General features: G+C 41.3%; 2 protein-coding genes across 2 annotated transcripts; both read right to left on the bottom strand.

Moving 5' to 3' along the window:
- Window positions 1-885: 885 nt before the first annotated feature.
- Window positions 886-23,084, bottom strand: LOC144079211 (glutamate receptor-interacting protein 2-like). Its single transcript, XM_077607850.1, has 24 exons — window positions 22,604-23,084; window positions 18,284-18,364; window positions 17,182-17,317; window positions 15,430-15,575; window positions 15,196-15,279; window positions 15,053-15,128; window positions 14,282-14,427; window positions 12,884-13,031; window positions 12,630-12,799; window positions 10,572-10,700; window positions 9,735-9,896; window positions 9,095-9,281; window positions 7,564-7,709; window positions 7,217-7,297; window positions 6,615-6,678; window positions 6,032-6,177; window positions 5,539-5,683; window positions 5,085-5,251; window positions 4,658-4,840; window positions 4,443-4,596; window positions 3,543-3,654; window positions 3,073-3,273; window positions 2,440-2,586; window positions 886-2,214 (listed from the first exon to the last, which is right to left on the bottom strand). Exons 1-24 carry the CDS (start codon window positions 22,776-22,778, stop codon window positions 2,014-2,016), a joined length of 3,387 nt encoding a protein of 1,128 aa, XP_077463976.1. The 5' UTR covers window positions 22,779-23,084; the 3' UTR covers window positions 886-2,013.
- Window positions 23,085-23,245: 161 nt separating this feature from the next.
- rpl32 (ribosomal protein L32) lies at window positions 23,246-24,959 on the bottom strand. Its single transcript, XM_077607837.1, has 4 exons — window positions 24,828-24,959; window positions 24,236-24,336; window positions 23,961-24,142; window positions 23,246-23,409 (listed from the first exon to the last, which is right to left on the bottom strand). The coding sequence occupies exons 2-4, from the start codon at window positions 24,329-24,331 to the stop codon at window positions 23,280-23,282; spliced, it is 408 nt and encodes a 135-aa protein (XP_077463963.1). The 5' UTR covers window positions 24,332-24,336; window positions 24,828-24,959; the 3' UTR covers window positions 23,246-23,279.
- Window positions 24,960-25,298: the final 339 nt, after the last annotated feature.

Genomic DNA, 25,298 nt, shown 5'->3' on the forward strand with positions numbered 1-25,298 from the left:
AATTGTGCGTGGTTAACAGATCAGATTAGATGGATGACTGATTATCTTGTATAAAGTGGTGCTAAAAAGATGTCATTGTTCATACTTCATGATGGACTTACTACCTAGTATAAGTCGCTGCCAAATAGCGGCCTGTTTAATGCTCCGCTCCTATTTTAAATATACAATATAATCTTTATGGGAACCCATATTCCCGTTATTGCCACTCATACACTCCTTCCTACTCTGTTGTGGCTCATTGACACTTTGCCAAATGACCTGCTATAAATCTAACATAATCCATCACGGAGAGAAGTATTCTTGTTGACAAAGAAGGCGTGGATCAGATCTGCCCACGTACACCTTGGCCGCAACTGAACTTTGATAAAGCATAGCACGATGTAAACACTCAATGTTTGATTAGGGCAGCGCCAGTCAGTGAAGCTTGATGAACTTACTTTCTAGTATTATTTCAGGTCAAAGCAGACATTTGTGCATGACCAGTGATTTTCCAAGCGGTCCGTCCAGTGGCTCCATTTAGTCGTACGTTAACTCATTCACTGCCACTGATGGGAATACACTTCAAATGGTTGGCATGGAAAGATCATGTTACAGTGTGGAGATTTCAATCCATTTTGACCATTCAATCATCTTCTGTACCACACATCCTCGTAAGTGTTGCGGGGGTTGCCGAAAGCCTATCCCAGCTGGCTACACCCTAAACTGGTTGCCAGTCAGGCGTACCATTTTGGCCAGTCAAAATAAATTGACCATCACACCAAATTGGATATCTACTGGTATTGGGTAGTGCTAACCACTGCCATAGAGAAATCTTTCCTTATGGAAGCAATCCATTTTGTCCAGACATGGCCTCTAAATCAAACTGTGAAGCCAGAAGCAAATAAATTATGGGTTTTATATTCTTTATTTAAAAAAAGAAATACAATTTGGCTAAATAAAAATAAAAACGACACTATTTAAATAAAATTCAACATTCAGTAGATTCTGCAACAATTCACTCAAATAACATGTACATGCTTGTATGAGAAATAAACATTTACTCTACACCTAAACAGAATCTGAGTGTTTGACTCATACAGTATATAAAGCTTTTAAAAATAGGCCTCTGTATACATTTGATAGTTTAATTGAGAAGAGTTGACGTCCCAACGATGCACGGATTTTTAAGGCCGTGCGGACAGTAGCCAAAAACAGGAGGTCAACGCTTCTTTTAAACTGGAGGGGTAGAATTGAAGGAGCACGATGATAACTCAATGGAGGTAAACAAGACATGACAGTGGGGGCTTCTGTGGGTTAATAAGTCACTTGCTGAGGTCGAATCAACAACACGGACAAGTGGTGGTCCATAGAAAAACAAAAAAAAACAACCAAAAAGGAATAATTCAGCCGACATAAAAACAGACTTTCATTTGAAACAATGGTGAGACATCCCATAGTGAAAACCAAAAAGAGAAAACGAGCATGTGACCGTGACGAGAACGTGAAGTGAAAAAAAACTGAAGCAGAGTGCGATGTTTGCAATGTACCCTCTAGAGGGCATTCAGAAGAATGGCAACATGTCTTTGCCAGCGTTCACGAGATCAACATATTCAATGTAACATTTCATGACGCTTGGCTGGTGGCAGTGAGAATTCTATTCAGGGTAGATCGGTCCTTCTCGATGGAAACGTGGGCAGTGAGCCAAGAAAAATCTTAAATATACCTTGAACCTTGAATGTGCTAAACACCCTGTGCATGTGTGAGAAAACAAATGACTTTGTGCTAGTGGTCAAATAGTCAATTCAAGAACTAGCTCTATGCAGTGTGTGGGCGTGAGTAATGTCTTTGACGTTATATAATGTTGTAATGTTCTGTTGGAGAGGAAGGGGGGGTAGGGTGAGCTCAAACGGCGTCATGTGAATGTGGTGATTAACGCCGGCGGTGCCGTAAGTGTCACCGTGCTGCGGTGGCTGTGAACGTCCAGCAGGTGCAATGTGATGCGTGTGCGAGGTGCCGGCCTGTCTGTGTTAGTGCTCACAGGGCAATGCTGTTGGTGCGCTGCTCTGAAAAGCAGAGCAGTGAGATGGAAGGGTCGTTGCGGTCGCCGGGCAGACCCTTGGTGTTGCCACTTTCCATTGGATTCCTGCTAATGACCAGATCCAGACTGGCTCCCGCTTCTGTAATTAGGGGCACAGTGAGACAGCAGTCCAAGTCTCTGGTCCTCACGCGGTTCACCTGAAAGAATCCGTCAAAACATAAATCAACATTAAAAAAAATTTTCAGCATCTGACAGAAAATAGGTTTTCTTTTTCCAGTTGACTTGTTGTATAGTTGCTCACAAATACAGTGGTGGCTTAAGTACAGTTTAAGTTGTTCTGTAACCAAGATCAAACATCAAAACACTAATAACTAAATACTTTTTTTTTTTTTAAAGATTGCTTTAGCAGAAAGAAAAGGCACCTGAAGTATACGATCATACGGTTTCAGGCCTGCTTGGTCAGCTGGGCCTTTAGGCCGGATCATGTTGACAAATACCCCTTTTTCCACAAGCCCATCGGATACACTGAATCCAAAGTCTCGGCTCTCAGGTTCCTTTCTGATAGTCACCTACATAAATAGAACACATACCATCATTTTTTTAAACATTTTCTCCTCTTGATTTTCTTGGGCATCTCACTAGATATTACCATTGATATAAATATATACGGATGTTAATGTATTCTGACTTTTTGACAATTACAAGAGAATTCAAACTTCAAATGCACTATCATACTGCCACTGCTACGGTGAAGAAAACGTCAATTGCATATATGAATTATATTTTCAAAAGCTAGGAATATCTACACATGGCTGTGTTGAGGCCAAGCGGAAGCTTTGACTTTACTGCCATGACGACTTTCAACTCAAATTATGAAAAACCCAAAAAGCACTAACTCACTAAGGTCAGTCTGTAAAGGACAAAAATTGCATGTACAAAATACCTACTCCATAAAAAAAGACAATCTAATAAAAGAAATTTGTAGTATGAGTGAAGCCAACCCATCTTTCATTTTACCGTGACCTATGCTACGTGTATTCAATTTTAAAAGCTACCTTGTGCAGGGCCAGGGTCGTAGAAGACAAACTATTTGAGCCCCTGCCACATCCACTCAACATGTTGTGCTTGCTCCTGTTCTTTGGTGCCACATTCGTTTCCTCTTGTTTAATGGGACTTATTTCCGACAGAAACATGGAGTCTTCATCCGTCTTTGTTTCCTCTAGGTACAGACTAAAAGCACTACCTGTCATAGATGCCTGTAAAAAAAATGCATACAAAAAAGAAACATGACAGGGTCGTATGTATTGAAAGAATTTGAATGTGTTTTGCTTTGTAAACATCACATAGAATGGCAACAGGTGTTCTCCCTGCCTTGCCTGCTTTAATAGCAGATTACACACTCAAGAGATTATCATAAAGCTTCATCTGGCTTGATCATATAGCCTGTCACTGGTGAGAAGGGCAGACCGGAGGGGGAGAAGGGGGTGGGGGTTCGTGGAAACGGGAGATGGGAAAGTAGGCTTACCTCCAGCTCCCTGAGGATCTCAGACTGGCCACAAGTCTCCAGGTCCTGAAGAGCCTGAGACCAGAAGCTATCCTGGTTCAGGGTGTCATGGCATTGAGGGGGGCTGATGAATCTACGACAACGCAGGAACCAAAGCATGAGAGCGGTCTTGCCGTCCTGAGGCCGGTGCTGCCTTCAAAAGCAGCCTGGGAAAAGTAGGCGGCTTGGATTTGCGAAGGAGCGTTCCTTTAAAAGTCTCAAGACCACAACTGGTGGAGGGGGGGGAAGTTATTTCAAATTTTCTCACATATCAAACATAGAGTCCTTCACAAAATATTTTGTTTTATGTAAATACAAATGTAAATGTCATCTACCCTTTACCAACCACCCCAAAATATAACAAAGAAAGCACACATGACAATTTAAAAAAAAAGGTAAAAGGAGACATATGGCTGACGTGTCCAGATGCATTTGGTGTGGACATGAAAAAGGTGACACACCAAAGAGCTTGTGGGCAATTAGTAAAGCAGATCAGAGAGAGAATACCTGAGAAAGAAGAAAAAAGGACAGTTTGGACAAGCAAACAAAACATGAAAGAATCAATTGACAAGCAAATGCTGCAATGGTGCTTTAACATCCATCTAGCTCTCCCACACGCACGCAGACACACACACACACAAACACACAAACACACGCACACATAACCACACGCACACACACACAAACACACAAACACACAAACACACAAACACACAAACACACGCACACATAACCACACTGCAGTTTGCCATTGTCAAAAGACACCCAACGAAAAAAGTGAAACCATAGAACTGCACAGAAATAGGTTTCAATGAAAGAATTAAAGCTTTCACTGATTAAAAAGGTCACAACACAAAGGAAACTGAAGTAGAAAGTCCATACTCAGGCATCTTTTCCCAGTCATCCTCTGTTAGTCGCTCATTGTAGAGTCCTGTATGATGCAGCAGTCCTGCAGAGCTGGACACCACTGGGCTCCTGTACTTCGTTCTCCTCCATTCATTGGGATTGAGTAACACATCTTTGTGGAGATAGGTTCCTGAGAAAGTAGCACATCTTAGAGAGAACAGGTCAAACGAACGCACTCGCCCGGACCTCACCTTGACTACTGAAGCCGGCGTCGCACCCCGAGCCGTCCCAGGAGCTCATTGCCGAGTCAATACTGGGTACGGTAGCGGAGTACACCTCTGAAAGTTTACCCATTCTCTGCGAGTCTATCAGTTCGTCCTCTAGGTCACTCAGAAAACCAATTTCTCTGTCCAGGACTCGCCTCCCATCATATTCTAAAAAGTAAGCAGATACAGAATGAAAACTTAATACAGCAACTTCCTATTTGAGATCTCTCTTTGGGCCAAAAAATGATCCATTTCATAATAATAAACGTCCAAAAATGTGGCACGTTTCATTCCTTGTGCTGTGAATTTAAACAAATTTGTAACTAGTAGATCATCATAGTGACGTGGGTCAATATAGATGACTTTGACAATGCCTTCAAATAAGTACATATACTGTAGAATGCTTTCTTGCCATGAGAACGAGGTGACGCCGACATGCGGTCTGTTTGTTTCTTGATTTTGAGAGTTACCGACTCCCCGGCCATCTGCAGATGGTGGATGGCCTCACTCAGCGTTTTTCCTTTCAGACTGATCCCATTGATAGCCAGAACGCGGTCCCCTACGTGAATGGCCCCGGTCCTGCAGAGTAGTGAGAAAAGAGGAGACGACGGACATACCAGACAGTGTTGTCAGCCAGGACAGCTCAGAAAACGGCGCGTTTGTCAGCGCTCCAATTGAGATGAAGACAAAAGGGCTTCTTGAGATTGAAAACCAAAGTGTGTCAGCCATTGTTTACACACTTATTCTACTGAAAACATCTATATAGTCATTAGCATCACTACTATGTCGAATGCAAATGTCATCCTGCGCTTTGATAACTAACTTGATCCCTTCTCTCGCTGCTTCTCCCACTGCCAACATCTTACCTCTCCGCCAGGCCTTTCTTGGTTAGACCCGAAATGACGATTGGGTCAAAAGGCTCCTCCGTGCCTGAAATCGTGATTCCCAGGGGTCCATTATATCTCTTGAGCTCCACAGTGTAGATGATAGAACCAGACATCTCCAGCTCATCTGGAGACAATTTTCATTCAGTTTAACTTAAGCATGAATTTGAAGATAATGGCAAACACAAATACATGTGCTACTAATGTGAACTGTATCTACTAAACGGCATGTGGTAGTGGTGGTTTGACAATGGAGCAGGCCATGCTTTATTATTTATAAAATAAATCTGATGCCTTATTTTTAATACTTGCCTTTAAAATAAATATATAAAATCACGTCAATTCATTGAAGTGTGTAAAATTGAAAATACGCTTTCACTTTCCAGAATGTGAATATTACGTACAATAATTTTATAACAAATGGTGTATCTCGATCACATATGTGCTGGTACTGTACTTGAAGGGACATCTGTACCAATGTTGTCCTCGTCTTTCTGTATTCGGAGCTTGACCATGTCCTCGGCCTGACTCAGGACATGCATGGCGTCTTCAATGCTGCAGTCCTCAAGACGCACACTGTCGATGGCCAAAAGCCTGTCTCCAGGCTCCAGAGTGCCCGTCCTACAAAAGGAAAAAGGGACCAAAGGTTTTATGTGGAAATGGGGAGTTACTCCTGACTCACAATGTGAATCCTATTCATTGAAGAGCGTGCTTTTCAAATAGGGGGTGGGTGGAGCAACACCTGGGAGTTAAAAAAACAAATTTTTAGCTGGATTAGAATAAACGGTCATTGCAGATTCACACTGAATTAGCGACAGCTTGTGTTTTGTAATTGAAAAACACTGCATTAGGATAATAGGGCGTGACCCCAACCCAAACCCTCAGCTCTAATTGACACTGAGACTTCTGAAGCATTCTTACAGTACTCTACTGAACCACATTTTTTATTGGCATTCTAATTATGATTGAATAGATTTTTTACACACTTAGTTTTTCAGGGGCGAATAACCACACAAAGTGGAATCAGGTTTCAACGTGGGTGGAATTCAGTGACATACCTGTGTGCTATGCTTCCTTTTCTGATGTCAGAGATGATAAGCGGCTTGCCAGGCTTCTTACTTGCTAATATGTTTGGGGGGAAAACATGGAGGGAAGGTGAATTATTATGCATTGTTTATTTTCGGTGTTTTGATTTAAAGAATTTTGATAATTACAGAAACAACACTAATGAACATGATATATGTACTATTGTACACTACGCCCACACACACAAACACAACAGCCACAAAAAATACCTAACTCAAACTCATCTAAATTCAATTTGAAATGTTTCTTAATTTTTATTTATAGGTATCAAAGGTATTAATACATTTGGTTTAGCCACACACACACAACAGCCACAAAAAATACCTAACTCAAACTCATCTAAATTATATTTGAAATGTTTCTTAATTTTTATTTATAGGTATCAAAGGTATTAATGCATTTGGTTTAGCATATGCACAATGACTATGGTGTTTGTAATGGCTTGTCCTCTTACATTTCGTGAATAAGACTGCAAAAAACTGCTAAATTAGGTAATGAGATGTGAAAATCGTGACAATATAATATACTATGAACAATAGTGTACCCTACTGGACAGTTTGATGCTAGCACTCACCACTAATTGTGATCCCCATCTCCATTCCTCTTCGCTTAGGCAACTTGACATGGAAGGTACCACTGCTAGGAACCACAGATTCTAAAGAGGACACACACATAGGTTAAAAGGAAGGGTTTATAGTCAATTCCCAGTATGTATAACAAGACTACATACACCTGTAAAAATACTCAACCCGGTGTTTGTGATTGTTGTTATTATTATAACAACAATTATACACGATAGCAAATTCAATGTTTTTTTTTTCTCCACTTTTATTGTTCTAGTTGGGATTTCTAAGCAAACCTTTGCATTGGAACAGACGTGCAGACTTATTAAAGAATGCGTGTAGCAATAGCATGTTTTACCTGCAACATCAAACTCAACCTCCACTGTGACTTTGTTGGCCAGAGCAGAGTCTCGAAGCAGCTGATGGGCCTCCTCCAAAGTGCCATCTTCAGTCGGAATGCCATTGATGGACAAGAGTCGATCTCCAACCTGTATCAAGCCACACCTGGCCCAAAAAAGAGCATCATAACAACATAGCAGCAGCTGCAAATAAAACACAAAATGCTAAGGTTAAATAGAAATGGAGACCTTGATCCCTGACCCTCATTCTTAAGTGTGTTTCTAATACCAATACAAATACATGTAAATATATAAACATACTTTTGACATTTTTTTTCTTTTAAGAATATTTTTTTCCAATGCAAACTGCTACAGGTATATTTATATTTCAGTGGAATGCATGCTGTGCCTATTTGGCGTTTATTCAATAAAATGTTGTCTAAAAAGAGGCAGATTTGTCATCATTTGTAGTCAATTTTGGGTAACCAGCAGTTGATTCATAAACTCCCTGAAGTAAGCTTATCTTCTGAAATTACATTACGCCTACAAAATGACGTCCTGACATCAAATATTAATTTACCAACACCTACAACGCAGTTGAAGCTTGCATAGAATTAAAGAGCTAACACCCAAGTGGGAGGTTGCCCTGCACAGCACAACTGTCGCAGCGCTGCTTGATTTCAATGGTGTTGCACAGGGAGGTGACCCTGGGCTAACACCATGATAACCTCGCATGACACAACATGCAGGGCTAGGCCTGAGATGCATATTAGAGTTGAAAAAGGACATTTCTGTTAAATTTTTAGTGGCTTGTAAAGTCGAAAATGACTTTTTCCCCCCACCACAATAAATAGGGGTGAGGGGAAATGACTCGTTCAAAAAGCCAGTAAATATAAAGCAGTCTACAAATACTTCAGTTTTTTTAAATGTTATTCTGAAAACCTTTTTTTTTTTTTATCATTTATTTTAACTGACTGGCTGCCATTTTCCCCCCACCACAATAAATAGGGGTGAGGGGAAATGATGACTTGTTTAAAAAGCCAGTAAATATAAAGCAGTGCACAAATTCTTTTAAATGTTATTCTGAAAACCTTAATTTTTAAAGGCTAGGATTTATTTTAACCGACTGGCTGCCATTGACGGCGCTCGACCGCCAATATATTCTGCCTGGATAACAGTTAGCGTAACCCAGTCAAAATGGATCACATCAATGACACAGGGACATGAGCATTCACAGTCAGTTCTCCCAATTCAATACAATTGGACGCATATCATTGTCAATGGCAGGCAATGTGTAAAGGCATCAATACTTTATTTTGATGAATAAGAATAACTACTAGGAAGAACAAATGTTTGTGTCTTCTCTTTAGGCCCCATTTGTATCATCGTGATGAATCTGTAATGTGGCTGCCTTCAAACCAAATACTCATGAAGCTAAAATTAGCCTCCCGATGTGTCACTGCCTGTGTCACTGAATGATTAGCACCCCTGCACCCCGAGTTCAAGGTGACGCCCTATATACGATTTGTGCACCATCTCGTGTCATGTTACCTCTCAGCTGGGCTGTCTGGTTCAATGAAGCGGATGATGGGAGGAGCAGAAAGAGTTTCTGTGGCAAAGACACCCCCCTGAAGCTGGATCCCAAAACCTGTTAGCGGATCCCCCCTCAGGATGACCTCGCTCACTTCCATGTGAAAAACCTGCCCTCCTGGGCCCACAGAACTAGAAGCCAGAGACACTGCATATGGGAAGGGACACAATGGGGACAGACGAGTGAAGACATGGCATAGTATAGAGTAAATGCAGGACGAGGGATTGGCGGTGAGAGAAACAGGAATACACTACAGCAGTCTATCAGACATACACACAAGGTGACAGAATCAAAATCGCTCGAAGACGTTTCAGGTCTAGCTATAGTCACATCTACGTTGTGTAGTTGCTTTTCAGTGAATAATGAGTTACCTCTCTTTAAAGTCATAGGAGCCCTTTCAAGACAGTACATGGATGCATATTGCAATATTCGGGGTCTAATTATATACACACACATTGGTTGAATGGTGGAAACCTCAGAGACAGAAAAAAAAATCAAGATAATTGTGCAAAGACAACGATGGTGGAGGTAGGTACTGTTTTGCAACATTTCAAGTGGAGTTTTTTTTTCACATTGAGAGAAAAGGGATTTTTGTCATACATGAGCTCTTGTGGTCCTTCTTTCTGTTCCTCCTCTTGCCAGTTGAGGTCCGAGGACTGGTGGGTGCAGTGAGCACCATCGGGCATGGCAGCATGCTGCTTCCCTGGCTGCTGAAGCCTGAGGTGGCTGTGGAGGAAGGGGAGAAGCCACCACTCACCAGAGCTGCAGACATGAAACATTGCACTCTACTTATCCACAGTGTTGGATCATGAAGAGGTTCACAACCTTCTTCCCATTGTCCAGTCTACTTTTTTTTGTAATTTACATTTTACAATACAGTGCTATTTTTCTGGATTAAAAATGTGTTGCAACAACTACACGTGTTTTTATGGGCCCGGAAAGATTAATAGCACTTCTATTTTTTCCACAGAAGAAATTCGATTAGCAATACGAGGGATTTTATTTACGATCGTGCTCATGGAACAAATCAAGGTTCCAACGCAATCCAAAATAATAATTCTTATTTTAATCATTATTTGATTTAGTGTGACGTCTGAACCGATTAGGTTGAACATTGGGTAGAATGAATGGCGACAGGTGGAAACACAGGGTAACTGTACCTTGTGCCATCTAGTGAACAAGTATATATGTAACTGCTTTGCCTGTCAGTACATATATATCCCGGGCATAAAGAAAGATACATGCCAGTCCGCTTTCATGGCACATGAATGATTGATAATCACCACATGCAACAAGTTCAGAACAAAACACTCTTCACAACTGCTATAAAAAGGATGCGGTTGCCGAGGTTGGAAATGGATCCAAGAAAAGTGTTGACGAAAAATCTCCTGCGATAGAGTCTTGCCAGGAGCAAAGCTGTCACAACTGATCACTTACTTTTGCAAAGGTCTTGCTGGTTGTGTGGGTGGCTTGGGCTGCTCCATGTCTTGCTGTGGCTGGCATGTGGGGGGAGGCAGAAGTTGCTGCTTTGGTCCCAGTGATGATGGCTGCTCTTCTGCACCTTTACTGCATTGGTAAAGAAGTACGTACTTGTGAGGAAGCAGTGTTGTGCACGTTTTAAACCCTACCCATAAAAATCACACATCCTTCCTTCCCTCGTCTAAAATTAGACCAGAACGCACAGCGCCTGGGGGATTATTCAAAACAGAGCTATTGATACTTAACAATTTTAGTCACGGTGCACCTAATCCCTTGGTTGGATGCGTTCTCCCGAGAGTGTTCGACAATAACTCATGGTAAACGAGAAACGGTAAAAATACACAGCCTTACTTTTACTGGCAAACTTCTGAATCACTGTCTCAAACTTGGTGATCACTTTGTGGAATATCATTTTCTAAAAAGCCCCAAGGTGAGAAAAAGCTTGTGAAAAAAGTTGTCCACTAAGCATGAAGCTGCTATCCTGCAGCAGGAAACCTTTATTGGGCACAGCTGGACACTTGGTGTCTAACGAAGTGCAATGTGTTACAGCACAATCATTAAAACCAAGGCCGGTGGGTCACATCCAATCCTTCCACATTATTTTATGTGATCTTTTGGACTTCTGCTAAAAAATAACAACGAAAATAATATACTACAATAATGATGTACCGAATTTCAGGGGAAATTACTTTGTAAAAGAGGTTTCATTCTACCATGCATGTTTTTGGAATGTGGAGGAAACCAGAGTACCCAGAGAAAATCCACACAGCCTCAGGGAGAACATGCAAACTCCACATAGGTGGCCCAACCTGGATTTGAACCCAGGACCCCAGAGCTGTGAGGCTGACATGCCAACCACTCAAGCCACTAGGCCACCCTCGAGGTTACTCATGAAACATAATTAGAAACCCATAAATCGCCACAATTGTACACACAATGTACCTAGCGGATTTTTTTACTGTTACAAGTGGACTGCAATGAAATTAATCTGCTCATGACAACTAGCGGAAGAGGACTCGCATAACTGTGAAGCATTCATATGATATCAGCTGACCTTGTGTGTGGTAAGCACCTCAATAATTAACTTCCTTGGGAGATTTATTAAGACTCGTCAATGCTCGGCAAAAGTGACAGTAATCCTTAGTGTTTGCTCAGTAGGGGTCTAATCTTCTACAATTTGCTCACATGCGAGGAGGATTTGCTGCAAACACAGATGACGAAACAAGCCCATGAGTTGTTAGCCCCATTGAGGGACCCGGCTGCGAGAAACCATAACGTAGAATTCCGCATTTCAAAGCGATGCTTCTCCTCTGATAGAGGCCCTTGAAGAAATATTCTTTTTATTCTGTCTTCAAATGATACTCCTAATCTCATAAAGGCCACATATCAATCTTAAAAACCCCACCGGGAGATTAAACGTGCTGCATTTTAAAGTCATACTTCTTGGGAGCAAATGAGCTGTCAAAATTGGGTTTTATTTTTGCTATACATAATTCACTCAAGATTTGATTTCGGAGGACATGCACACAACTGCCTCTGTGCTGCATTTAAATGAACTACGGGAGCTACTTTATCACTAGATGTGCTTTGTAAATCAGCAGATTCTGAAGTGGACAACGTTGCTAGGATATGAGTAGAAAACTCCTGAATTCCTGACAAATGGCATCCCTTCTCCTCCAAATACACAAGGTATATGGAGATTGTGTCCTGTATATAGTACGCATCCACGCAAATACCCATGCAGGCAAGCTATACACATGCCAGCTCATTCACAGTAGAAAGAAGAAAGAGCTGGGAGGCAACTTTACTCTTTACTTTGGCTCCATGGAAAAATAATGCTGAGAGCATTACATGATGTGAAGTGAAAACAATGTGCTTCTTTATCTCACAGCTCATTAGACCGATTTGTAAAATACAATGCTACCTCTCAGATTTTGTTACAATAAATTCTAAGAAAGTCAATCCAAATTTCTTTATGCGTGAATATGAGTTTCAGTGTGACCTTCTCAGTGTTACCTGTGTCTTGTGGCCGTACGGGCAACCTGCTCTGACTTGATGGTATAATTTCCAGTTTGACCACATCAGTGGCGTTGCCCAGAAGCTGCAAGGCCTCCATCAGAGAGCAATGTTCTGTGCTGGTTCCATCAATAGTCAGTAGGACGTCTCCTGCATGCAACGCTCCACATCTGACCAGGTGACACAGGGAATGATATATGAAAATATTTTTTCTGGGAATTTATGTCTAAATTAGTCATGCAGAACTGCTTCACCTCTCAGCAACGCTCGCCGCCTTTATCTTGTCAATAATGATGACTTGTTTGTTCCTATAACTGGATGTGGTCAGGCTGATGCCCAGACTGGATGAAGCCCCTTTCACTATTTCCACAAGGAGTGGACCCGAGGCTTGTTGTACTTCCTCTGCAAAACATAACACATGCTTGATTCATAACAATGAGTTGAGCGCATGAAGCCACAGCCAGAAGCACAAGGGAGAATCTGTGTATTTTCCTGCTGAAAGAAAATACCAACATATACTATGACTACAAATGACAATATCCAAAAATGTTTACTGTATACAAGATATTTCTAAATACTACATCATTTATATGTAGCCACCTGATGGTCTAGTGGTTCACTCAACTGACTTTGGAGCAGACATAAGTGGGATCGGTTCCCGCTTGATGGCGGTATGATTGTGAATTCAAATGGTTGTCTCTCTGTGTCAAACTCTCTCTGTTATCAAACTAGTACTAATTGTAAATGTAATCATGTAAGATGATACATTTCTCGTGCTAGCATACAATTTGGAGTTGGGTGCCTTATTTTCTTTTTTTTTTTAAATAGGACTTAGGGCAACACATCAACAATATATTATTCATTCATTCATTTCCCGATCTGCTCATCCTCACAAGGATCGTGGGGAAATTTATTATCTACTTTATATATTTTTACTAAACAACAAATTCTTAGGATGGTGGCCAGGTTGAGTGAGTGGTTAGTTCGTGGGCCTCACAGTGGTGGGGTCCTGGGTTCAAAACCAGGTCACGTCCATCTGTGTGGATTTTGCATGTTCTCCCCAGGCCTGCGTAGGTTTCCTCCGGGTACTCCGGTTTCCTCCCACATTCCAAAAACATCCATGGTTGGCTAATTGGAAACTCTAAATTGCCCCCAGGTATGGGTGTGAGTGTGCATGGTTGTCCGTCTCAGCTGGCCATCGATTCATGGTGTCCCCCGCCTGTGGCCCAGAGACAGCTGGGATTGGCTCCAGCACCCCTCGCAACCCTAATGAGATTAAAGCGGTTCAGAAAATGAGATGAGATGAGAGACAAATTCTTAGGTATCATTTATGACAGCATGTCACCATAGCATGACTGCAGCTCGAAGGCACATGTTTGTCAACTGTTCATCTTCATATTCATATAGGTCATGTTGGGAAAACGTGCTTGTTAACAAAGTAAGGGCTGGCCCACAGAGATTGTATACGGGGGAAGCACACAGCAATCCATCCACATTTTCCCTGTTGCTTTTGGGCCAGAGTGACTCCCCTGGTGGCAACTCCAGCGCCGAGGCTCAACCCCGTCCAATGCAACCAAATGGCTACATTATTTACCCTGAGAGCAACGCTGCCCTACCATGCCTCTGCATATTCCCCGTGTGTGTGTGCTCACCCATGACAGAGATGTCATACTCGATCAAGAACAAAGCTTCCTGGCTGCTCTGCATCAGCATGGTCAACGCGTCAGCATGCTTCTCTCTGTTCAGAGGCATCCCGTCTATGCTCAATACTCTGTCGCCAGCCTTCACCGTGCCCTCCCTTGAGAAAGACAAGAGAGGGAAAACATTAGCTTGAAGTTGCTCCTGTAAGTGTCCCGACACCAGTCACACTAAACCAATAAACGGTTCTGGACGAGCGTTCCCTCCCAGGTGAGATCAAGTTTGTTTTGTTGAAGCTTAGGCTCGTGAGGAAAAAGTGTAACGCTGTATTTGCCTGGGGATCAGCATTGGCCTTTCTGCTATACAGAAAACACAGGTCTTTTTTTCACAACGACAACTGCTCAAGAAGGTCAAAAGTCAGGGTTGTTTCATATCTGTAATTCCCAACTAGGGCATACAATAGTTGGCGCTAAAAGAGGGAGTGTCAAACTCATTTTTGTCACGGACCACATTTAAGCTATGTGGTCATTGTGACTGCAAAACCATATAAATGTATACAAATTTATTAAGACATTGGCCGCCATTGTTAGTGATGAACAGGGCTGCGCAAACCGGTACTCCACCATGGGTCCAGTTCTTTGTTCCAATAGATCCAGCAAAGACTGTTTAACTAGTAGGGTTTCAAAAGCACCTACGACACCGGATTGGTGAAAAGGTGGTAAAATATCTAAACGTACTCATTCATCAACATGTATGCAAACTGAATACTGTTAACATGTCCCTACCTGTCAGCGGGACCTCCTGGCCTGACGTGGGTCACCACCAGAGGACGGGACCTGCGCCAGTCCTCATGAAAGCCTCCTTGAGAAGACGAAGACAACAAAATATAAACAACCTGAAAGAAAAATAAAATAAAACGGGCCCATACCTCTCATGACAAATCCAAAACTGTTGCCTTCTTTGAGCAAACAGACCTCTGTGGTTTTGCTTATGACTCCTAATGGAGTCTGGACTGTTTACAAGGACACATGAAACTATATTAGATCGGGCATTTCAAAAACATAAAACGCAGATCAGGAATAAATAAATACATGTGAACAGTGATGTATAGACTTTTTATATGCACTATAAATTTGTACACATGCAAGCAGACTTCACGCACGTAATGGAGGCAGCTCGTATTCCACTTCTAGGACAACCCGCTCCCCGATGTTCTTCAGCAAGCTGATGATCTCATCATGTCGAAGCTTGGAGAGGTTGATTCCGTTCACTGACTTTATGTGGTCTCCTACATTCAGCTGGTCACTCCTAGTATGAGTTGGTTGCATGTTTATATGGATACAAGTATTTTATTTTGAATGAGATATCAGTCCGTCTTCACATTGCCTATTTTCCAGCAAAACGTACTTTTAGCAAAGAGACCTTTGACGGCAGAAGACTTGCAAGTCTTTGTACACGTTTTAAAATGGGAACCCCGAGAATGCCATGTACATGTCAACCCCATGCAACAGCTGCAGTCATCTTGAGACTCATTGGAGGACTAATTAATTGAATGATCCTGACTCCTTTTCCTTTTTCCACCTCTAGGCTGCTGCCAATGGACGCTACAGGCAATCGTACAGACATGCGAACAAGCAGTGCTGACCTGCCTGTCGTCCAGTCGCCTGTCATCATACAATGTCACTGCCAATCTCTCTCCTGTCTGCCCACATTATTCTTCACTCAGTAAATTAGCTCATGCGTCCGCCAAGCTTGTCACACATTGCTTAATCACCATTGAAACGTGACTGTTCCCACAAATTTCTATTTCATGTGGCCAGATACAGGAAAATGTGTGGAATCACAGTCAAGTTAATTTTAAGTGTGTGCTTACAAGGATTTGTTTAACAAGAAGGATGAGGATGAGGAGCCTTATTCATGTATATCTTTTTTCATGCTCTCACAGGCTTTATTAAAAGGATTTCTCAGGTCGGATGTACCTTTGGGCCTTTAGTTCAACATCTGCGACAGTATAGTAGTGTGTTGAAGGTTAATGCAAAGGCTAGTTGGGTAACTACAGCTAAATTGCATATATAAATTAAAAAATTACAATCTTCTTTATTTTTTTGCTAATCCTTACGAGGGTTGGGTAGGTGCTGGAGCCTATCCCGGGTTAAATATGGGTAGTAGGCGTGGTACACCCTGAATTGGTTACCAGCCAATCGCAGGGCACAAAGATAATAAACAACCAATCGTGCACACATTCACAACTAGTAACATTTAGAAGTGGTCATTGACCACTCATTGTTTTTTGGGGGGATTAAGGAGGAATTTATTTGTGCATCTCAGTGAGGATGGAGTGTTTGCGTGTCACAGCCTTAAAAACAAGTCTAAGTTTATATTGTCTTGGAAGGTTTTTTAGATATGAGCTGATGTTTTGTCCTAGGATATAAGTTAAAAAAATATGCGTGTGCTTCAGACCTTTGCTGTTAGAGAACAGTTGAAATATGAATATACACTGTTTTCCTGGCAGTGGAAAAACAGTATTTATGGTCATTTGATCTGAAATTTGTGCATTTTCAATTGATATGTACTCCTTTAAATATCATTCCAACATGAATTTTTATCTCGGGTACAATTATGCCATTATTCTATATTTGTTGAGCCAAAAGGTTTGCATACTCTGACAGTAATATAGACAAACATAATATCATACTTACAGTAAATTTTCTTCAATTACTTTGCATTTACATAACAAGTAATTTTGAAAATAAATTTGTCTTGGCATCAAGCTGACTTCACATACATAACAGCAAAGTCCTGCAGGTGAGCTGGTGGAACTTTGCAGCACAAGCATGTTTGTGCAAGGAGATCTAAGTGGTTCGGACAGCCTGACGTGGTTGCAGCTGCATCACAGATTGCATGCAAATCTCACCTGGCAGCCAGCCCACCTGGCCGGAGGTTTGACACTCTGGGCTTGCCGTCTTTATCGGAGCCTCCGGAGATGGTCAGGCCCAGGTTGCTGCCTTCCCTTTTCATCAGGTCCACTGTGGTCACTCCCCGGTACTCCTCTGTAAAAGAACCATGTGAATGGACTATTACCATTTGCTTGTTGCAATACAACCTGTCATCTAAAAGAAAACAATTTTCTGGGCTTTCTGAGTAAATTATTTAAATAAATATTTTGTAATCTTTCTCATTTGTGCTGTGGTTTGTCCCTTTGCAAATAATTTGTTACAGTACTTAGGTAGGCTTTGTTGTTTCCAATTATACTGTACTACACTAATTTACTGTGCACTCTTGTTATTTTTTTCCCCTACTTTAATGGCTGGCAACTTGCATCGGGAAAAAAAAACACATGAAAAGGTCTGACAATAAAAGAGAGGTCCAGAAGAAAATTGTAATTTGTGATTTACTGATTGATGAATACTTTATGTTGTCGACATACTCTATGAGGCTCTTTCATTGCCTTATTAAAGAAAATTGTTTGAAATTGTGAATAATTTGTGTAAAGAGTTTCAGAAGTGTCATGTTTTTGTAACGTTCACCTGAACAAAGCTTTGCTTCGTTAGCGGTTTCTTAATTTCTATGTCTCCACGCAGGCATTATGCAAGTTGGTAAAGGAGGGTACCAAAATGAAGAGTGGGTTTCTTTTGTGCCAGGTTATCAAAACCAAGTATTGTATTAAAGTACCAGTTAAAAAGAAAACCGGATAAATAAAAATTTAAAATCTAAAAAAAAATGTACATTTAGAAAATTATGTACCATGTAAAGTCTCCCCTCTGTGTCTCCATTTAGCTCTAATGTGATACAAATGACATTTATACTTTGCTTTTCAGAGGTGGAGAGGCCTTAAAGAGAATTAGGTTCCTGCACATGTTTCTGCTTGACAAATAAAATCACATTTGTTGATATTTAATTGATCTTGCATTAATTACGTATTATAATAATCCCCTATTACCAATAAGTAATGTTCCAAGCCTGCTTCAAGGCAGCGACAGAAAACAAAATATGATGCACGTTTGACTAAATTGTACCTGAAAGGCTGCGCCTCTGGGAGAAATGTGATTGGTCAGACGCCCCGGACTGCTTGTTTCCTTTTGCATATGGTCCCTCATCTGAGGAGACAGAAAGGAGGTATATTAAGATGCACTATATGGCTCGACGAGAGCGAATTTCTGCGGCAGATGGCCAAATGAACACACCATTATGGACCTCATAACAGATGCTCATGCTTTCACTACTCTGAAGTGCACCTTGGGTAATGTGGGGGCTAGGTGGTAAAAGGGGCTGGAGTCAAATAAATCAGTTTGTTGCTAAATCACTAGACAAGCCCCCGAAATGGTCAGAGGTCTTCAAAGTGGAGAATTTACGAAGGAAAAGCATTTGCTCGTGACAGGAATGTGTTTTCGGCAAGCGGGTTCTATTCAATTATTTCTGCCTGAGGATTGTTCGGATGCAACAGCATGTGGTTAATGGACTCTTTTCTACATGGGGGAAATCATCATTTGGTGTCATTTAAAACAGTTTCCACAATGAGTCTTCAATTTGCTCAGCAGGAGAAAGTGCTTCTTCCATCCATAGTGGGATACATTTTTGAAACACACTGTACGTTCGCAGTGGTCCTGTGAGCCGTCTTAAACCGAAAGCAGCTACATAAGCAGGTCAGCAGTCACGCCAACGAGGAAGCTGTTTTGACAGACTGTATTCACTGCAAATTACCTTTTTGGCTGCCTGCTAGAGTGACAGAGCACCAAGTCAAGAATGATGAAGATTGCTGAAGAAGAACATTTGCTAAATCCTCATTCACAAGGTCATCATCACCAAAATCATGATTTCTAGATCAACTACTGAAACCCAACAAGATAGCTGTATAAAAAGATAACAATGCTTTTAAACAAAAATTCATTTCGGATGCTGGTTTAAGAATTACCGTAGTTTTTGGACTACTATAAGCTGCTAATCTTTCTCCCCCAATACAAAAAAATGTGCGTTGTACAAGGGAAACATCTTATCATTAATGGGACGTTGTCATCTGTGCTGGTCTTTATTGAACTGGGAGGATTTCAAAGTGTGATTGGCCTGGAGACCTTCTTTCCGATTTGGCAACCCTGATTATATTCGAAACTGCTGCTTGTTGTGAAGTGAGATGAGTTAACTGGCAGTAAATACTCCTCAGTCAAATCTTTGTAAGCAAGATTGGAAGATAATTATGCATCCTTCTGACAGCTGTTGCTTTTTATTTATTTTTCTGTCTTATTTAGCTCTAAGAAAGGAAGCAGGAAAACAATAGAGAGGGGCAGACTCTGCAGTTGTGGATTTGTACACCTCGTTAAGAGGCTTATCGGCTACGCTCTGGAAGCTAGCTTTCCAGCACATTTTCAGCTTGTCATCTTCTGGTCTCCAATCAAAGAGTCGAGAGTCAAAACTGAATTCCCCACAACACCAGAGGACCATAAGGACCGATCCACTCCGTGGGCATGAAAATGACTGTCTTTTCTCAGTCTAAAACACATCAAGTGTCCACATGCATCCACTGTGGGGATGACTGAGAGTCATAGAGTCCCTGTCAAAATATTTGTGACCTCAAACCTCTGAACTGTATACAAAAAACCCTAAGAATACCCTGCATGAGTCCCACCCAACACAGTACACTTTATTACATGTGCTGAAAAGAAGACATATTTGCATAACATGCAATTTTACACACATCCTTGCACAATACCCAGCGTGGATGCCCAAAGGTACAAACGCAGATATACAAAGTGAGTGGCACCTCACAAACAAGTTGTTTTGGGCAAAAGCCTTAATACCACCCAGGTTCCTGGGGGCCTTGACAGTCCGGCAGCTGTCACTGCAGTCAAAAGGCAACATTGGCTGTGGGTTATGCAGATCCAACGTGCTGCACGTGATGGGTCACGACTGTAACGCTGTCGCTCTCTTAAAAGAAGCATTACTCGCCCTCAAGATGTTACACTGACGCTGATTAATAAACAGCCTCAACGGCAACTCGGCGAGAAGAGCTGTGTGTCATTGTTATTTGAATTGTGAATTCTGTTATGTATATAAATAAGATTAAGATGTATAGCTCTTAAATCTGAGCAATTCCTCCATCCCACGTGTTTTAGGATTTAGGTTAAATATGTGGCTTGTTGGAAGGGGTGTGACTGAAATGCTCGGGATGAAGTCATGATGCTATTTTCAGAAGTCAAACCTGATTCACTAATAGGCCCAGTTCGGTCTATATCTGTCCACATTACTCTTGGTGGGATGGCAAAAGGCGCCGGCTGGACGCGCTTGCTGACACTCACATTTCATGCAATATATTTAGTCTCATCATTCGTGTTTATCCGTGACATTACATTGCTCTAAGAGCGCGAAGCTCTGTCTTCTCAAATCCACTTCGACGGCACCTAAGATGACACCCATGACCTGGGGAAAAAAAAGATTGGCAGTCTTACCATTGCTGTTTTTGGAGTCTCTCCTCAGACCACACAGCATGGCTACAGCACCCTTGTGGAAGTCACCTTCTTGATAATTACTCCACCTGAGGATTAAGTTGGTGACTGGGATATTTCACCGACTCAGGACCTCCATCTTTGGTCCGTTGGCCCCCCTACCGCAGTGTTTTTATTTTTGTTGGAATCCTAGTTAGTACTCTTGTCCCCAAAGAACGTGTCTACCAATGTCCCGTTCTCCATGAAATCCAAAACTAGGAGATAAATGCCTCCTTTTCTTGCCATGCTATTGGAAAATGTTAGTCTTTTCCACTGGATTTATCATTCCCCTTCTCATGTGCCCACAGACTCACACATAACCCTCTCTCTCTCATACACACTCTCTCTCTCTCTCTCTTTGCCAGAGGGGTTGAGTGAGGGAGCACACTACTGTCACTGCTCCCTCCCCCTACACATACGCGCACACATACAGTCTTCATCCATTTCCCCACCAAATTCAACACCCTTCATCTGCATGTGTTTCATGTGCACACCCACCCACACAGTAGGACTTTTCGCATCACTATGGAAGATATCCGCGGATTCACAATTCCAGAGGGGCAATCGTGTGGCGTTTAAAGTGATGACAAAGACATTCGATTTGACATCCGAGCCATCTGAACAGAATTGTTGGCGCCAGCATCGCAGCACCTGTCGAACCATTTGTCAAGCGCACACTCCTTGACGCCTATCACTTCCTTAGCTGAGCCGTGTCTGACATGCTTGCGACTTTTACACACAGCCGCACTTTTAACGGGAATCCGCGTAAGGTCAAGAGGTAACAAAAAAACAGAAAAAAACAATTATCTACAGCAGCCCTAATCAGTCAACTGTTCCAATTGTTACAAAATACTTTGCTGAGGATAATTTCCCGTGAGGCTTTTATTTGTCTGCAATTGCATGTTAAAGTATTCCCCCGTTTTTCGCGGTCTTTGCGGTACACTGAGAAAACGCGAAAAATGGGGGAATACTGCGAAAATTATTTCCAGTACTCGCCGTTATTCGTGGTGTACACCCAAAACCGCAGGGTTAAAATGACAAAAGTAATAAAAGCTAGCACAACCCTACACCCAAGAAATTTCTGACATTCATTGTTATTGATGATAAAATAATGCAGAGGCAGGGAGGAAAAAGTCATTTTAACCCTTTCCACACTTTTTATGGCATATAAAATAAACAACTAACATAATATTGTTTTTAAATAGAATTGATTAATTCTATGACTAGGTTTTGGCTTGTCTTGGGTAAAATCCCATCTGTGCGAACAAAATAAACAGAATTACAATAGCTCATGGGAGAGAAAAAAATCATGTGGGCCCTTTTTTGTTTTGTGTTCTCAAAGCAGCTGAGGTCGCTGTATTTTTTTCTTTTTTGTAAATAAGCAGTAACTAACTATACAATGTAAAATTAGCACCAAATCCGTCCAAAACTCTGGATGTGATTGGAACAAAAAGGCCTTCATGTAGAAAAGGGCATGACACTCTTTTATTTTTAGTCTCCGCACTCACCCTGAGCATCCTTAAAATTGACCAGACTGCCCTCTTTTGGTAGACAGGTGCAAATACAATATTTAAAAACAACAAGGCAGCACGAAGGCACGTTTGGAAGAGCAGTTAAAACCGTCGTCCGTTATGGCAGATTTGGAGGTTATACTTGATTCGAAACACGTTTTGTGGTAACTGTAACAGGGTTGCTTGCACCAAACAGCACAATATCAGGTTGTTAAATACGTATGAATCAAAGTGCGTACAGTAATTAATCCATTTTCCGAGTAAATTGAACGGCTTGCACCAACCTTGGAAGGTCTGAGCGTATTATGGCAACACAAAAGCACCTCCAATTAAGATATATAGTTTGTACCTTTTGTCCTCCCTCTGACAATCCCTAGCCGGCATCTGAGAGAGAAAGAAAACATCCTTCTCTTTCCTCCAGTGGAATGGACGCTTCGCCCTTGATCAGGCTTTGAGAAGATAACGGAGACTTGCTTGGCTGTCAGGTGGCCCTTTCCGACTATTAAACCCGCCGCTATATTCATCGTCTTGAGCTGAGATAAAATGCCAACCAGGTTTATTTGCGGTCCTCGTCCTCCTTTGAAACACTCCAGATGTTCTCAAATGCATCCAAAATTGTGTAGCATGAACAATTCAAGGGTCCAAATGTTGGTTTTGTCAACACCACTCTTGACAAGACTGGTAATGTTTGTCGTGCACACCTATGACACTTTTGGGGTGACAGATGGCAAAGGGCTAGGCACCAAGGGACACAGCCTGGCAGACACACAGCAATGGAAACTTTCTCTACAGGGAACAACCCCCTAACAAAAACACAATCTGGACAAGGTTGTAAGATTTATAGCTTTCCCCCAAGAAAAATGCACATTTGGGTGGTAAAAATAACATGTTATACAGTATTATCCATTTAAAAAATAAATTAACTTGTCACATTCACAGTGCCAAAGGAGCATTTTTTTTACTCAACCCCCAAAAGAATCCATGAGCAAGATGATATTTAGAAGTATTTATTATGAACAGCCTTTTTATTCATTCTCTTCACTCCTGAGCCTGGCGTTGGGGTTGGTGATCTTGATGGCCAGCTGAGCTGCTCTCTCCACAATGACCTTCCTGTTTTTGGAGGAGACGTTGTGGGCGATCTCAGCGCAGTGAGTCCTTTAGGGGAAATTAAAGAACATGAGGTTACTACAGTGTTCAAGGATTTACACTATTAGATACTGCTAAATAAATAAATGTACCTAAAATTTGGGGTAAAGGCAAAAAACACCTACTTACTTTAAAAGAAAAAAAACCATCACACTTGCTTTTATTATTTCATTACAATCAGTTTTCTTTTACTGGATAGATACAACTATTCAGACTGGGGTTTGGGGTGATGAAGGCATGTAAACAAATTATTTTATAATACAATTTGATTTAATCAGACTTTTAATCTCATACTTTTTTGCCTTTCTTGTACAGTAAACCCGCACAATTCAACAAAGGGGATACAAATCTAGTCCAGGTGTCAATAGAAATTGACGGGCCCCCAAAAAATGACTTTCAACATCTTTTAATACCCAACTTCACTTCACCTCAGCATCAAGTTAAGAATCAACTCTGCATGGTTCTTGTTATAGGTGAGTTTAGTGTTGATGTAATAAAAAAAAGGAAACACCTTTATTTTGGAAATAGAAAAATATGTAAGTGAAACAATATGGACTTACTTGTTACTCATCATCAGAACCTCCAGCTCCTTGACATTGCGCACCAGGAACTTCTTGAAGCCATTGGGAAGAATATACTTTGTCTTCTTGTTGCTACCATACCCAATGTTGGGCATCAGCATCTGGCCCTTGAACCGCCTGCGAACCCTGTTGTCAATACCTCTGGGTTTGCGCCAGTTTTTCTGGAAAAGACAAATCAAATGGAGTGGGTGGACGCTCAACACTAGATGACAACATTCAATACATTTGGGTTGCGTGACAGGATCTCAACTTACCGCAATTTTGACATATCGGTCAGATTGATGGCGTATGAACTTCTTGGTCCTCTTCTTGACGATCTTAGGTTTAGTGAGGGGTCGCAGGACTACCATTGTGACTAGGGAAACATGAAACAAAACGCATTTTAATCGGAACTTGCAGCAACTTAGTACGAAACCCCAAAACAGGTTAAATACAATTGTCAATGAGTTCAAATAGAACCGCTTTTCATGCATATTGACTAGCCTGATAGCCAACTCACGTTGAACGTGTGTCGGTATGGAAAATGTCCACAATTACCAACACAGCAACTTAATGTAAAGTTACGATAATTCTGAAATCAAAACTACATAAGCACTTGCAGGACTTGAATTTTTTTATAAGAACAAGTCTCTAATATATTGACAACGCATGACGGGAAGGAAAGCGTTGCGGCCGGTTTTAGCTGTAGCACTCGTACCTCGCGCGACACATTAAGGATTATCTCTTTCCATCACGTTTAATTTAACATGATTCACGCACAGAAACCTCAGGCAATCAATCGAAAACACCAAATTGGTAAATTTTGGGCACAAATTATGTGGATTGTTACAGATCCTATAGACTCACCCGCCGATGTAAATCCAAAACGGACTTGAACAACACCGGAAAAAAAGGAAAAGGACTTCCGGGAGTTTCGCAAAGACTGATGGGAACTGTATTCCAAAACAGAAGGCGCATGTTAGTGTATATATTACTGCTTAAAATAAACCTCAAACTGAAATCATTCTAATTAAATATCTGAATATAATACTGCATCAGTGGATTAAGTATTAATATTATAAGCATGAGATTTTATACTTAAAAATATGTATGGACCCATCCCCAACTTTTTATGAGCTATACTCGGATGAAATGAATCTTCCAAAGTCTAATAACCAACATATAACATATTTGCAACCTCAGTTGCCTCACCTCGAACTTTCTCGACTGTTTGATGCACTTAGAAAAACCATATGTCACAAACACAAATAATATAATAACTTTAACTTGCTTAACCGTAAACAGGCCTATAAACTGGTTTTGAACAACTGTCATTAG

The sequence above is a fragment of the Stigmatopora argus genome, chromosome 1 (assembly GCF_051989625.1).
Source record: "Stigmatopora argus isolate UIUO_Sarg chromosome 1, RoL_Sarg_1.0, whole genome shotgun sequence".
In the NCBI taxonomy this organism is placed as follows: domain Eukaryota; kingdom Metazoa; phylum Chordata; class Actinopteri; order Syngnathiformes; family Syngnathidae; genus Stigmatopora; species Stigmatopora argus.

Bases quoted from the DNA above. Each gene is read 5' to 3' on its own strand.
- LOC144079211 (XM_077607850.1), bottom strand. From the start codon at position 22,778: ATGAATATAGCGGCGGGTTTAATAGTCGGAAAGGGCCACCTGACAGCC. The intron at 15,129-15,195 runs GTATGGGCCCGT...CGTCTTCTCAAG, and splicing joins TTTTGGATTTGTCATGAGAG to GAGGCTTTCATGAGGACTGG. The intron at 7,710-9,094 runs GTAACATGACAC...TTTTTGGGCCAG, and splicing joins CCAGACAGCCCAGCTGAGAG to GTGTGGCTTGATACAGGTTG.
- rpl32 (XM_077607837.1), bottom strand. From the start codon at position 24,331: ATGGTAGTCCTGCGACCCCTCACTAAACCTAAGATCGTCAAGAAGAGG. The intron at 24,143-24,235 runs GTAAGTTGAGAT...TGTCTTTTCCAG, and splicing joins ACCGATATGTCAAAATTGCG to AAAAACTGGCGCAAACCCAG. The intron at 23,410-23,960 runs GTAAGTCCATAT...TTTCCCCTAAAG, and splicing joins GTTCTGATGATGAGTAACAA to GACTCACTGCGCTGAGATCG.